Source organism: Cajanus cajan, chromosome 4 (genome assembly GCF_000230855.2).
Source record: "Cajanus cajan strain Asha chromosome 4, NIPB_CcT2T_4, whole genome shotgun sequence".
Classification (NCBI taxonomy): Eukaryota; Viridiplantae; Streptophyta; class Magnoliopsida; order Fabales; family Fabaceae; genus Cajanus; species Cajanus cajan.
This window is the reverse complement of record NC_138520.1, coordinates 8,964,574-8,980,266: the sequence shown is the minus strand read 5'-3', so window position 1 is coordinate 8,980,266 and position 15,693 is coordinate 8,964,574. Positions and strand designations below refer to the sequence as shown.

The following is a 15,693-nucleotide window of genomic DNA, read 5'->3' as shown; positions in this document are numbered from 1 at the left end:
CGTAAATTTTAACATCTACGTCGGACACAATGCATAGCCGACGTAGATGTTAAAATTTATGTCGAACCCTTGGAGGTCCGACGTAAATACTTTAACAAAATTACAAAACGTGCCACCACATTTTTATTACGTCGAGTGTTTGTATATCCGACATAAAATGAGTAACGTAATATCCTAATTGCATACATGATGTAATGGTCCTAGCTAGATGCCAACAACTTTTAATTGTGAATAGAGCCATTGTGTACATAAAAATTACAAGCATAAAAATAACCTCACTCTTTAGTTTCTTTAACACTTTTATTAATGGATGAGTTTTATTAAAAATTGACGATTAATTTTGATGATCTTACGTCTCATTTAGTTTAACAAGTCTCTGATTTAAAAGTGAAACTTAAAGAAAATTCTAATAAATTTTGGTCAATAATAAGAATTGCTTGACTCAACTTATTTTTAACTTAATTTTTACTTATAAATAAAAATTGAGTCAAACATATTTGTATAAAAGACTTTAAAAAAAGTAAGCAGCTTATAATTTGCGAAGAAATAATAAAAAGAATGAACTTTTGGCAAAGCTAACTCAAGGTGCTTAAGTATAATTTTTTTTTTTGGTAATAATTCTCCCCTTCGAGTGCCACCGATTGCTATTTGCATCTTATTTTATTTTATTTTGTCACAAATTATGGTTTCTCTTTATTTTATTTTATTAATTTCTTCAAACAATTGTTTTTTATTTAATTTTTTCCACTTATTTTGATTGTTAATTAATTTTTGTTTGAGAAAAGATTATATATATATATATATATATATATATATATATTGCATGACGTGTTTATTATTTTATTGAGAGTTTTGACAAATACAATACTTTTGAATATTTTTAATGTAATTTAATATTACTGAATTTTGTCTAGATAATTTATCATTACTTTAAAAATATTATTGAACACTGTATAATGACTTAAATATTTTATCATTTATAATTTAAATTTAAAATTTTTAGTTGATTATCTTTAACACAACTTTCTTAGTTTGAAAATTGAACATCTTAAGTATGAAATTTACAGGTCCAAACATTTATGGATAGTCTAATAACGTTCTCGGAACGGGTGGGTTGATAAGTCCAACCACAAGAATTGCTAAAATAGACTTTGGTACCATCTTATAATGTGGAATTGAGACTAACTCAATTGTAACACTATGAAAATAAGCCTTATTAATATATTATATGTTGTCTAATTGTTGGATTATTGTGTGTTGTGTTGTTTTAGAGCTTTAAGGATCAAGGTTCCTTGAGAGTTAAGTTGGTTTTGTAGTGATTTTAGTTAAAGTCAAGTTGACCAAGTTTAAAGAATAGTATATAAAGTTTTTCTTAAGAAGTGAACCTTATAAGTTCATATTTTTATAAAGTTTTAGAGAGAAGTTAGAGAGAGACTTTGAAACCTGAGAGAGATCCTTCTCCTTCTAACCCTACAAAACCTTTTTTAATCCTTCTCTAAGCTGAGTAGTAGAGGAAGATTAGAGATTCAAGCTTCAGGAGTTGCGAATCTCAAGTTGAGAAAGTCGTATGATGACCTTGGAAAACTCTCATTTATCCTTCCTTTCTTTGATTTCTAACAATTCGAGGTAAAGGAAGTTTGTGATTGATTATTGTTGAGTTGTAATGCTTAATGTTTTTTGGATTCATAAATTAGTGGCTTTTTTATTAAATTGAGAAGATATGATGAGCTGTCTTTGGTTTTGGTTCCTTGAAGGTGTTTTGATTGAATTCAATGATTCTTAAGATGAGGTGAATGCATGTTATATTTTATGCTAAATATGGGACACATATGGTATATATGTGATGAAGGTTGCATTGCATGCTATTTTGGCTTAATGAATTGCAAATTTGAGCCAAATTGAGGATTTTGCCAAGTTTAGAAATCTTCATGGTGTCGGATGTGACTTGAGTTAGGAGCTTTTTGTCCTAATGATGTTGAACACATGATTGGTAGTGTTGGGCGTGGGTTAGTGAGGAGTTCTTTGACTTAATTAGTCATGTCATGCATGGAATGACAGGTATCGGGTTTGATTACTTAAAGAGCTCTCTAACTTGGTGACATTGGATCCAAGATGAGTGGCCCTAAGCATGATCAAGACAAAGGCTCTCTTCCTAGACGACATTGGACATCGGACGTGAGTTAGGTACAAACTCTTTATTTAGATAAGCTCGGACATAGGTTTATCTATGCCAAGCTTGATTGACACAGGGGCTTAATTTCTTCCTCATCCATCCTAGGTGTAGGTGGATTGACGTTGTGCATGAGCAATTTAAAGGCTCTTTGCCTCCATGACGCCTAGGTATTGGGAGGATGGCATCAGGTGTGATTTATTGAAATAAAATTTGATGTTCTAAGTTGTCTAAGTGTTGAGGTATGATGTTTCACTTTCATAATGAGGTTGTATGATTATAGTTCATTATGCATTGATCTAGAATGATGTATAATAATTTTTTAAGTTGTTTAAGTTGGTAGTTAATTATTGCTGGAAGTTGATTAAGTTGCAAGATGTTGTTTTAAGTTGTATGTAGTAAGTTGATTTAAGTTGTTAAGTTGTATAGGCATGTGGTGCTAAAATACATGTCTAAGTTAAGATACATAAAAACTAAGGGAGAGTAGTAAATTAATTTATTTTAAAAATTAAAATATTTCATTGTGTGGATATAAGTTGTGGTGCTATGAAAGCCCATTTTATAAAACCCTTCAATAAATAAGTTGGCTTTTGAATGAAAAGTTATTTTAAGTTGTCTCTTCTATGTTTTATATGAGAACAATATGGGGGCCAGATCAAGCGATATAGATCATAAAATAACCAAATGTTGAACCGTATGGGAGGTAGGTTGAGTCATACATATATAAAGTGACCAAAATGAGTAAGGCATGAAGCCAATGGTAAAATCCTTAACTGATTGATGGAAAGGTGCATAGTATTTAGAGGGTAGTTGACAAGTTAATCTCATGTAAGACTTAGATATGCATGATAAGACTGTGGTAGGCTCATACTCAAGTTGTTCTTTCCTAAAAGTAGTACTAGGCTTTTCTAATTTAAATGATGAAACCTGAAAAATCAGTTTGAGTTGTTTATCAGGTGCTTAGCGGGCCTAAAGTTGTAATTACTTGACTTGATTGTAATAGGTCAAATGTAGTGATTTGGTAGGATCAAGTTACTTAAACTACGCACCTTTGTTGTAATAGATCTCCATAAGTTGATAATGATACATTAGTTGTTTAAATTTGTTTATGTTGAGAATGTTTTTCATGTTTGTAAATTGTATTTGATGATTGATCAAAGTTATAAACGATGATAATTAAGTTGATGTTGTGTTATGAACCATCTTGATGTTGTTTAAGTTGTTTGTGTTGAATAAGTTATAAATTCATTACTTAATGTTATGTTGATTCTTTTACAAGCTTACCCTTTTTTCCTTGTAGTTTGATTGTAATGGTCATATTTGGTATGAGAGTAAGATAAGATTAGCTCCAATTGCTGGCTTGTGGGTGGATGGTCATGTTGGAGTTGACTAGTTTTGTACATATTACTCTGAGTATGATTGTGTATAGACGCTTGACCGACGATTGGTTTATGTTTTCAGTACTTATTTATTTCAATGTATATTGTTATATGTACAAGGTATATATGTAACCCTATGTGAGACTTTATGTTTTCTAGTCTTATAAGCAAGAACTATTTTAAGTTCTCTACACCCTATATTGTACAAATATGCACACATATGTAGAACAATAGTTTTATGAATGGATTCTCTATTATTTGAATTTGGTTATTACCATATAAAGCTTTTCTATCATATTCATAAATAACAACACTAATCTAGGAAACAAATAAACTAATATATGAAAGCATATCAAGGAGATACCCCATCTTGATATATTGTAGTCTAAAAAATATTTACAAAGTAATTACAAAGATATATTCCATATATTCCACTAGTTACCAAGATATTCCACTAATATATACATATATTTATTATATGAATATTCAAGTGATTGTTGCATGATAGTCCTAATATATTTGATTATTTTATATTTTTTTGTTTTGTTATAACTGTAATATATTAAGTGTAATGAATTGTCGGGTCATTATATTAATCTTATAAAATTGACTTATAAGACAAAGGTTGCCTCCCACTTATAAAGTCTTTGTTTTCCTTATCTATAGTTAATATGAAACTTGATTTTTTTTTACAATACATCCTTCATGTATAGCACTATTTGACTTAGTACTTAGACAAATCGTGGGTAACTTTTATAAAAGAATAGATGAGACTTTGATTTTTCTATATACAGCTAGCTTCTCACACCTAATTGACTTAATGTGTGTATTAATGGTGGGTGACCCTTTTAATGATCTAGGATAGGTGATAATTAAATTTTTTTCCAATATTCATATTATATATATTATAAATAAATTATCATTAAAATAAAAAGTAATTAATTAAAAAATTTTAAAATTTTAAAAATTAAACTTTCAATATTTTTATTTTATTTTACTATTACAATAATAATTTTACATAATATTTTGCAAAACATTATTAAATTATTTTTTTGCTGATATTATATATATTATTTACAAATCATCATTAAAATAAAAAAAATTAGTTAATTAATTAATTTTAAAATTAATCTTTCAATATTTTTATTTTTTCAATAATTATTAAAATAATTTTAAACATGAATACATTTTTATTAAATAAGATAACTAATTTTATATAAACTTGAAGTTTTTTTTTAAATGCCAAATAACTTGTGATTTAAAAGGAACCTTTAAACTAAAAAACAATATAATTCAACAAACAACATCTACTTACTTTTTAAAATTCTTTTTTTAACTTTAACTTAAAAGTATTTTTTAAGTGAAGAAATAAAATTGGACCAAATATACTCTAAATATATTGCTACAAGAATAGACTGTATGGAAGATGAATACATACGAGTCATAAATGAATTATATTTTCACCTTTATTTATCCAATTAGAAAACAAATCTATCATCCCAACTTAGTAAGACGTGTTGTTTTTCTAAAGTGACCCTTTCACAATTTTAAGATCAATGATATGTCGTTTCTTACGTTAAATGTTGATTTAGAAAATGTGCTAGACGTGGAAGAAGAGGGACACTACATTTGAGAACATTTATTCTTTTACAAAATGGACTTTCATTAATTGTAACTGACATCTTATTTATCACACATTTTTTATGAAGATATTTATCACACATTTAAATATAATTTACCCTTAATAAAATTTTATTAACTATTTAATTGACGTTAGTTCACTCAAATACTATATAGTATTTTTTTTAATGTTACAAAAAAATACTACATAATTAACATATAGAGAGATAAAATTTTTAAAAAAACATAAAATAAGTAATATAATATAATAAAAGAGATAAAAAAAATAACTATTATTATTATTTAAGTATTTAAAAAATAAAAATTCAAGAATCATTATTAATTGACCCGCACAGTTCCTTTCTTCAGCAAATAGCATCCAAAGAAAATTTGAATTATGTGTTTGTGTTGTATATGAATAAAAAGACAACATGGCCACATGCAGCACACAAATCATAAAAAAATAATTGAAGTCTATTATCTATGTCTTGGTTTTTACTCTCAAAGAGGATCTGAATCATCTGATTGTCGCTTTCTAATCCGTGATACGTACATACGCGACTTTCGAATTAATAGTCATGTCAGTGAAAAAGACAATAATCTATCATAGAAAAAAATGAATCTGTTTTGGGTTTTTATATTTTGGTTAAATTAATTAATGTTGTTTAGTAAATTATTTTAAAAATGATTAGGTTCTAAATTTAAAAAGAAAATATAATTAGTTTTAATCTCCTAGTTTTATTGTATTTAAGTTCCTAACATTAGTTTATACACCAACTTAATCTTGTAAGAAATGAGAACTTGTGACAACTTTAAAAATCTTATGAAATTAATTATAAAAAATTTACATTTTTCGTTTAATGAAAGACCTAATTACATTTTTAATTTATAAATTTATTTAAAACTCTCAAATAATCAGTGATTTACTATACAACTTAACCTTGTGTTAATTAATCCTTTATTATAAACTTCTTTTTAGTTTTTATTTTTTAAAATAAATTAAATTAATTCTTAATTATAAAAAGGGTGATTTTTATTCTTCCCACTAACTCCTAACATAACAAATAATATCAATTAATCTAAATTTATACTTACATAGAAAAGTGTTATATCTATATCATTAATAAATAATATTATCTTACTTGGTGTATATAAGTTTTGGATAATTTTCTCATTATAATCTCACCTATCGAATTATACCAGTCAAACTACTCTATTTAATTTTTCTTAATTTTTAAAAAATTACTCTTAAGAATACACTTAGTCAAAAATTTATTATTAATTATGTTTTATTTTTAAAAACTACGCAACGACACTTAATGTCATTTTTTACCTTGATATTTTAATAACTTCCATCAGTTTTCATTTTATTCATATAAACTTTATTTTATCCTTAATTAAATCATCCATCTGTTTGTTTATTTATTTATTTATTCTTATATAAAACTAATTATTATTGTTATTATTCTTTAACTTTTTTTCTCCCTTTAGCATAACTGTTTTTCTTTATTTTTATTTTAAAATGTACATAAGTACAATGTGTTTCTAGCTCACTGTTTGCTATAAAGAAAAATTGTGATTTGTGACGGTATCCAGGTTAAAAATCTACATTAACAATATTTTTGAATATAAAACTTGAATCTCAAAATAATTTAAACTTTGGCATGATGTGAGTGGTGAGTTGTCACTACTCCAAAGAAATAAGTCATTAACCGAAACCAATTGAACATCATGCATGGGAGCACACGTTTCTATTTTGTTGAGCTGTAAAATTCAAAAGAAGAACCTTTCATTTTGTTTTCTATATATTTTTCTTAGGTTCACTTAAGAAATGAAGTATCATAGAATAGACACCCAATCGAATTTTTGCCACAATTATATAAGCGTCAAGAGTACAGATTAAACTTAAGAAAGAAAGTAAAATGTTCATAGTTGTATCTCAAACTTTGGTAACGTGACTAACATCTTTGATGTTAAATATTAATTAAATTTAATTACATAAATTAATATGAAAACTTTGGAATTCGGGACAGGTGGTTACTAAGCATCCATCCAAAAATTTGAGAGCAACAAATTAAAAAGGTTAAAACACACGCATATTAGTATTTAGTTTGAAAAATACACTTATTATATATTTATTATATATATATATATATTATGTCTAAATATATAAATTATATTTTAAATTTATAATAAATAATTTATATTATATTACAAGTGTATAACGAGTTAATTTGTCTTGACCCAGCATTTATAACATTCTAATTTTTCATAATAAATAAATTATTTTTAATAGAAAAGTTATATTATAAACTTGATTAGTTAATTATTTAAGTTTATAATTTAAATAATATTTTTATTAATTAAATAAAATAATAAGGGAAGTGGTAGATTAAAGAGTGTCATGTTGGACTTTGAACCTAACACGAAGGCTTATTAAAATGAAATAAAATAAAGGAGATTAGATTATTATATGACTTCTAAAAAATCTAAAGCACTCGTAAAAAGGCCTAAAGAAGACAACTAGGGAATGTGCAAATTAGTAGTTAGAGCTACGAAAAGCACATTGAATCGTGAGATTATCAAATTCACGAGCATATATGAGAGATAAAGATAGAAAGACAATTTCTAAATCTCTTAGGCTGCTTGTTTAAATTGTATGGATGCATATGAATTTAATTTAGAATCTATTGTTATTTTGTTTTATGAACCATTAATTTACTTAGATTAAATCTATTTGGCGATGAGCTTATGTATTCCAAAGGTTTAGGTATTACATGTGTATATGAATTTGGAGGTTTTTGGGTTTAATTGGATAAACTTTGATGAATTGGTGATGTAGTGATATTATTGAAATATAATGTTTAATTTTTGGATAATTATACAAATATTAGATAATTTTATGTTTTGATGCAAAATAAAAAAGGAGAGGCCAAGAATTGTGTGCATGGTCGTGCTTGAAGGAAACACATTTGGGCATGGCTGAAATTGAGGGAACCACAACCCTACTTAATAAAGCACACCCATGTTTATTTTATGCAATGAATCCTTTTAAAATTTTGAATTAACTTTTTATGTCTTTATAAAAGTTGTAGCATTAAATGTTAGCTTTTCAGTGACGCTAGTATCACTAAAAAAGGAGGTCTAGTGTCATCAAATCAATAAATAAAGGTCAAATTATCATAATTAGGTTAAAATACTGCATTTTTATAACTTTTTAAAAATAGTAGATAGTAAAATTAAATCTTGAAGTCAACATAAAAGTTGTAGATAATTATATTTGTTTTATAATAAAATTAAGATAAGCTTGATAACATAGATACATCTCTAGATAATGCGTTTAGATACATGACATTGTTAAGTCAGACGAAGCAATTCCTAACAAGGTTTTGAATATGAAAAATATAAGATCGGGAAAAACTAAAGCATGAAGCATGGTCGAGCAAAACAAAGACTAGACGGCAACGAATACCAAATGAAGATATGTCAAGAACAATCTAGAGCGCAACATAAGAAATCAGAAACAAGAGCAAAACTAGACCAAGATAATGTTGGCTCAACACCAAATAAATATCAAATGAAGCTCAATGGTCAACCACATAAAGGTCAACAAAACAATCATCAGTCGTTGGATAACACAAGATGAAGAAACAGTCCAAACAGAATAAAAGTCATTCACTTTCAAGACTGATCAGACGAGAAAACAAAGTCAAAGTCTAACTCTTAGACGCAGACTCAAATTTTCAGACGCAAACGAAGCATGTTGAAAAAGCATCTGAAGTCCACTAGTCACAACGAAGAAGATCATGTATCACCTCCATTCATAAGAAAAGCACACGAAGTTATCAAAGATATGAAAAGAAAGAAGAAAAATTCAAGAGCACGAATTCACAAGTCAAAGCTTCCTGTGTCAGAACAAGTACACCTACTTTTCAGAGAAAGGCAACGCCTCCGCAGCTACAATGACGAAAAAAAGACAAACATACCTAGGTCATGATTGAATTAAAAAATAAAAAGGGAACAAATTATGCAAAGGACTTCACGTAACACAGATTTAGCAAGAAAAGTATTTAATGCAAAATCAAACGCATTAAATGAAAAAGATCTGTGTAGTCATGAACGAGCGATCATCTACACCAACGGAAAGCTCTGCCTCAACGGACACATTCAAATTCAAACAACAGGCAGATTTATCACAAGGCTATAAATATCAAGACTTGAGAAAAAAGTGGGAGAAGAGAAGAAACAAGCAATAAGAAAATACAAGCATCAAAACAATCTCACCTCTCTTCTTGTTCAAAGTTGAATATCCGTATAAAACCAAGATAGTTTATCTTAGTGAGTGTAGAAACTACCTTATCCTCTATGTGAGAGTTACATACACACTCTAAACACATTCTTGTAAAAACTAAGGTTGAATACCTTAATTAGTGAGTGTAGAAACCATTTTATCATCTCTGTGAGAGTCACATACACACTCAAAACATCTATCGTCTGTAAAGCCTGAAGAGGCTAGCAAAAGAATAATTGGAGAACCAGAAGTAGTTTAAGAATACTAGCGTCAGCAAGTAAAGTTGACGAACCAGGAGTGGTTGAGAATACTTGGGCAACCAGAAGTGGTTTAAGAATACTAGCGTCAGCAAGTGAAGTTGACAAACCAGAACGAGTGAACCAGTATAAAAATTTTGTGCACTATTATTTAATCTAGAAATGCAGTTTCACTTATATTATTTTTTTTTACTAAGAAACTTCGTCCAAAACTATCCTTTCTATAAACAATATCTAGACGAAGTTATATTTGTTTGACAAAGGAAACCATTTTCGAATAGACGATAGATCTTCAGATGCAAGTTTTCTTTACACTTGAAATACTATTTTCTGACGGAAAGTAGCACCTATGAGAAAATGTTTTTAAAATCCTTCGTTTACACACACACATTCAACCCCCCATTCTATGTGTCTTTCATCTAACTTCAGACATCATATAAGCTTAAGAAAAAAGAGAAAGTTTATGAGTTGAAATGGTGAGTTATTTTATTTTTTAAGTATTTAATCTTAAGACTTTATGCCTAAGGATAATATGAAATGTAGATGTTTGACTTGAGAATGATATGTATAATATTTGAGACATTGATGAATAATGTTATAATGATATAATATGTATGAAATGAATGATGATGAGATATAATATTGAGATATACGATGATGATGCATAATGTGATGAGGGGTGACAAAATGGGCTGTGACTCGCGGGCCGAGCCCTTCATTCTAACCCACCAAATCCGCCAATCCATTAAGCTAAATAATAGGCCACTACTAGAATTTTTTCTATTACCTAAAGATTTTCCTAGGAATTTTTCATTAAAATTTGTAGGAAATAAGTTTTTTGCGAATTTTTCTACAAATTTATTTTCGCAACTAATACCTTCGTGGATAATTGTTTCTTGCCAATTTCAAAATTCGTAAAAAAAATTCTTATGATTTTTGCTATAAAAAAAATCTATAGAAAACTTTCTTGCAAAAAAAATGGCAGCAAACTTTATTGTGGAAAAAGAATTCTTAAAAAATTTGCAAAAAATATTCTACAAATTTTAAAATTCACAAAATTTTTGCAAGAAATTTTCCACGAAATTTAAAATTTGCAAGTAAATTTCTTGCAAAATTAAAATTTCCCAAGTAAATTTTCTGCAAAATTAAAATTTTGTAAGTAAATTTTCTGCAAAATTTCAAATTCGCAAGTAAATTTCCTAGGAAAAATCGCAGGTAATTTTTTATATTTTTTTTAATATTATGATGCCCTGCAAGTTCACAATTCTTATAACTTTCACATTTTAATTTTATGATGCCCTGCAAATAAATTCACGTTTTGGCCACCAAAGAAAAAAATAGTCACTCGTGGCAGCAAGTGCTGATATGGGTAATTTGTACACTTCAATTAACCTTTTCACTTCTTCCATAACAGAATCAAGTTCATACTTACCACCATAGATATCAAGTTCCTTTAGGCCTTAATTTCAAGCATACTGCATAGTTCATTCAATACAAGAATTTGTTTTGATAATCATACTCAAAGCCCTTAACTCATTAACCATTTTACCAAAAAGTTAAGAGTTGGACAATTGCTATAACACTAACAGTACAAGTTACAATTAAATAGATTTTGACTATAAAGCATATTGCATAAATATCAATCATTGGAAAAAAAAACATAGTTGTGTTCTGGATATAGGATGCGTAAAAATTGTGTTGATTAATAGCACTTGGCTCTATCAATTTATTGAATATTTGCCAGTTTCATAACACCTAGCATGATTTAAGCCTTTCAAAGATGTAGGAATACCTTGTGTTGAGCTTACACAAGCAGGGAAATTGTTTTTATCAGCTAAACTGCTTAATTCACTACCCTTAGAAGCTACAGATTCGGTTACAGGAGGGAGGGGGGCCTTATCCACATCATCTATGTTGTTTGGAAATTTACGTATATTTGGTGGCTTTGACTGCAAGGGGAATGACATTGTTCTTCCAGCAACACCAACTTCTTTTCTAGAATCAACTACAGGCTCTGACCTTGTGCTAGTTCTGGGAACAATTACCAGTATAATATCTGATTTATTGATGAGTGGAACACTAGATGTTGTATGAGATTTCAAAGAACTCCTTTTCTGAGATGTTGTATTAAGAACTGTTGTTGAACCAACAGGTGCTGTTTTTGGACCAGAGTTCAAATTGATCCTTTGAGGAGTACTTGGTGCACTTCCTGTGGCTTCATGCAATCATAAGTCACATAGTGAGAAAGTAAGGATATTAATGGAGAATAGGACCCAAATGGGTCCAGATACAATAAAGTTTAGACAAACAATTCAATCAAAACAAATGCAAAACAATAAAATAAAAAATTGAAAAAAGAGGAAGGATATATAGATGCCACACATTTTCCCTCCTTTAAGGGGTCTGAATCTTGAGAAACTGACAACCTTCCAAGAGACCTTGTTTCCTTTATTAATTGATCTGGATTTTGAGAAACAGATAGCCTAGCCTTAGCAGTGATCTCATTCAGTACAGTCATATTTCCACTTGAAGATTTAGTTTCTGAATGGCCATTTAGATGGTTCACATTATTAGGTGCATATGGTTCTATATGTTGGACAAGATATCAGAAATGTAAAAAAGGCACATTAGTATTAAATACAACCACTCTGTAAGTAGCAAAAAATTCTCTTGAAGACAAATGCATTTACCGAGATGTCCACAACCCAGACTCCGACACAGCTTTGATTGTATGAGCAGCCAAGAAGTTTTCCTTCATGAATGTTAAGATCTGACTCTAGACCAACCCACATCCACCATATCATGGCATCTAATAGGTTCCCAAGAGAAAACCTAAACACAGACTTTCAGCCTCCCATCAGGACTAAAAGTAAGAGAACGCACTCCAGTTGTCTAAACTTTCAGCCTTTGGAGAAGCTGTGAACCGAGTAATTTACTTACACAAAAGTTTGAATAAGTTTAACACACACTAACAACCATATATATATATATAACAGAATCAAGCCCGAATGTAATGGCATCATCAGCATTGGATTATAAAATGAATATTCCAACAAATAAAAACCATTAACTTATTTATGCATTGATTTATTCTTTTTCAGCAACACTTGAATGGGATATACGATCCTCCTCGAACAACAACTTTAATTTAGATGGTGACAGTGAATGGAGCAGTGAATACCCCACTGATTTCAGTTCATGTGGTTTCAGTGAAAGAGGGAATTGAATCATGTATACAAACTTATTCAAACTTTTAATTCCATGCCCTCTACAATCCCAACAAAAGAGCACCCACGAAAATAACACCCCAGGATCCTCACCAACAGTAGTATGATATATAAATGATATATATATATATATATATATATATATATATATATATATATATATATATATTATATAACTAGCTGTAATCCAAATTATCCAATGATTAAAATTTATTTATTAATGGATGAGACATTACTCTACTTTAATTTTAATGGAGAAGGGATCAAATATGGGTAACTTTCTTACTTTTAAATTAGTTCAGAGAAAGTGCTGGTAAGATTTTATGATCTGACCACTTTTGAACAGCATCCAAAATGAACAGTAATCTCCACTTTTGATGCATTAATCTATACTTGACTCTCTTCAGTTCCAGTTTTCACTAAACAGTGTCACTCACATATGTAATGTCTTTGTGTGGATAAAAATGGTTCAACATATGCAATAGCAGACACAAAAATTGCACCCTTCTCTGTTTTTTCCAATAAAGAGCAGTGCAAGTGTGTCAACACTAGATGTTTGTAATTAGACCAAGCTTCTTTAAAAATATAAATTAAACCAATATTAGCCAGATAATCTTTAATTATATGTGCAGTATTATATATCTAATTGCTTTCGGGTTTTTTGCCTATTCAAGCAAGGTATAATTTATTCCAATTGTTGGTATGAGCAATGCTAAACCACACAAATCAGAATGCTCCCCTTTCCCTATGATTAGTACAAGGAATTCTAGAGATCTAGAATGCACAATTGCGTATATGGGCAAAGATTAGATATACAGGTAAAGATATAAGCAGAAAAAAAAAGATTTAGCAGCTTTCTCACCTAATTCTACACAGAGATAGCTCTTTTTACAGGACCTAGTTAACCTTGTCTAAATTTTCATAAATACATTAATTACTCCATAAAGTGCAAGAAATCAATCATGCATTAAAATGAGAGACAAACAGAAACACGTGATTAAATAGATAGACATCGCAATAACAACAAGCACACACTCCTCTCCCTTGTTTATGCTTTGTTCAGTCACTCCTCTCCCTACATTCACACTTTCACATGCTATCAAATCCTAGCTAGCTCTTAACAAACAAAAATGTGGTTTAAAATAAGGTATGCAATCAATAAACGAGACACATATCCAACCAACATCTTACCTCCAGCCAACATCTGCTTTTACATTTTTCAGATTACAAGCATTGTCTTCTATCTCATTGAGTTGGTACTTCAAATCTACATTCAAAAGCACACAAAAAATGAAGTGTTGTGCGGTGAGAAAAATTAGGAAAAGGAGAGAAAACAAAAACCCTAACAGATGTTATGCGGAACGAGAAAAGAAAATGTTCTGCAAGTGGGACTCCGATAAGCTTCAAATGTAATAGAACTGGTTATGATCGTATTTCCTCAGAACGCGAATCAGGTTCTCCGTCACGAAAACGGTGTCGTCGTCGCCCATCACGAACCACCGCACGTCCTTCAGCCCCAGCCGCAGCGTCTCCGAATATTTTTTTTTGTAATAAATATTTTTGTAATAAAATTTGCAAGAATTTTTTACGAATTTAAAATTATAAAAATATTTACAATAATTTATTACAAATTTATATTTGCAAGAATTTTTGTAATAATTTTCTACAAATATTTTTTCGCATGAAAATTATTGGGTAAATGACATATTTCTAGTAGTGGGCTGACCCACCACAAATGATTAATATTAATTAATTATCTGTCCACTTTAGAATTTCATCTAAAACTCATATTCCATACTTGAAAATTCAATAATCAAATGTTACTAAAAAGAACCAAATTTATTATTTTACTGCTCTGTATACTATTTTTTTTTCATTTTTATATTGAATTCATCACATTATCTCGTTTCGTATTTCTCTCATATTATTATGTTGGGCAATAGAACTACTATAATTTTGTTGCAATATTATTTTCTCATCATTGTCATACATAATTATGTTTGTTTAATATTTCAGTCAGAGTTAATGAGTATATTGAATAGAAGGAAGATGTTTTTTTTTAATCTCGTACATTATTATGTGTTAAAAACTCAAATCTCTATTGACTTTTTTTTATTATAATATTGGAAATTTATAATTTTTTATTCATCATAATTATATTAACGACACTAAAATTTAAATTTAAGATCTTTTATATATTATTCTAACTCTCAATCACTAAATCGATCTTAATAATTATGAAAATTTTATATTTAAACAAATTTAAGTAGAATAAAACATAAAATGTGAAACTCATAACCATAATGCATCATTTTAAAATTGATAATACACTTTATTTTGTTTTTATGTTTAGACACTTCCTCTGTTCTACAGTATTAATTAATTACAATTTTAACATTTAAAAAATATTTCAAAACAAATAGTATTATTTTTACTTTTTAATGTAATTTTTTAATTTACTTCTTTATAAATTATTTAATCATCATAATTAAAAATAATATATTTATTAGAAAAGTAAATTATTTTAATAAAATTGTGAAAAAAACATACATCCATCCTATGCATAAAAACTTTAAATTGCACTAAAAGAGTGCATTAAACTGCCGGTTCTCCCTAGAAAGATTGAAACCATGCTCTCCTTATGCAGTGGGTAGCCCTCCCAACAAATTAAATGCTATTTATATAATCCCCTCTATCTTGAAAAAAAAAATGATCTTTTATGGAATAATTTTATTTTCTATACATTACG

The 15,693-nt window shown here is 28.7% G+C and overlaps 1 protein-coding gene across 1 annotated transcript; it reads right to left on the bottom strand.

Annotated features, from left to right (window-relative positions):
- Window positions 1-11,423: 11,423 nt before the first annotated feature.
- LOC145956687 (katanin p80 WD40 repeat-containing subunit B1 homolog KTN80.3-like) lies at window positions 11,424-14,493 on the bottom strand. Its single transcript, XM_083072185.1, has 4 exons — window positions 14,292-14,493; window positions 14,136-14,211; window positions 12,100-12,633; window positions 11,424-11,932 (listed from the first exon to the last, which is right to left on the bottom strand). The coding sequence occupies exons 3-4, from the start codon at window positions 12,233-12,235 to the stop codon at window positions 11,439-11,441; spliced, it is 630 nt and encodes a 209-aa protein (XP_082928311.1). The 5' UTR covers window positions 12,236-12,633; window positions 14,136-14,211; window positions 14,292-14,493; the 3' UTR covers window positions 11,424-11,438.
- Between the last annotated feature and the right edge of the window lie 1,200 nt (window positions 14,494-15,693).

Excerpts from the sequence above, each read along its gene's own strand:
- LOC145956687 (XM_083072185.1), bottom strand. The coding sequence starts at position 12,235 with ATGACTGTACTGAATGAGATCACTGCTAAGGCTAGGCTATCTGTTTCT. Across the intron at positions 11,933-12,099 it reads CCCCTTAAAGGAGGGAAAAT|CCACAGGAAGTGCACCAAGT; the intron begins GTGTGGCATCTA and ends GATTGCATGAAG.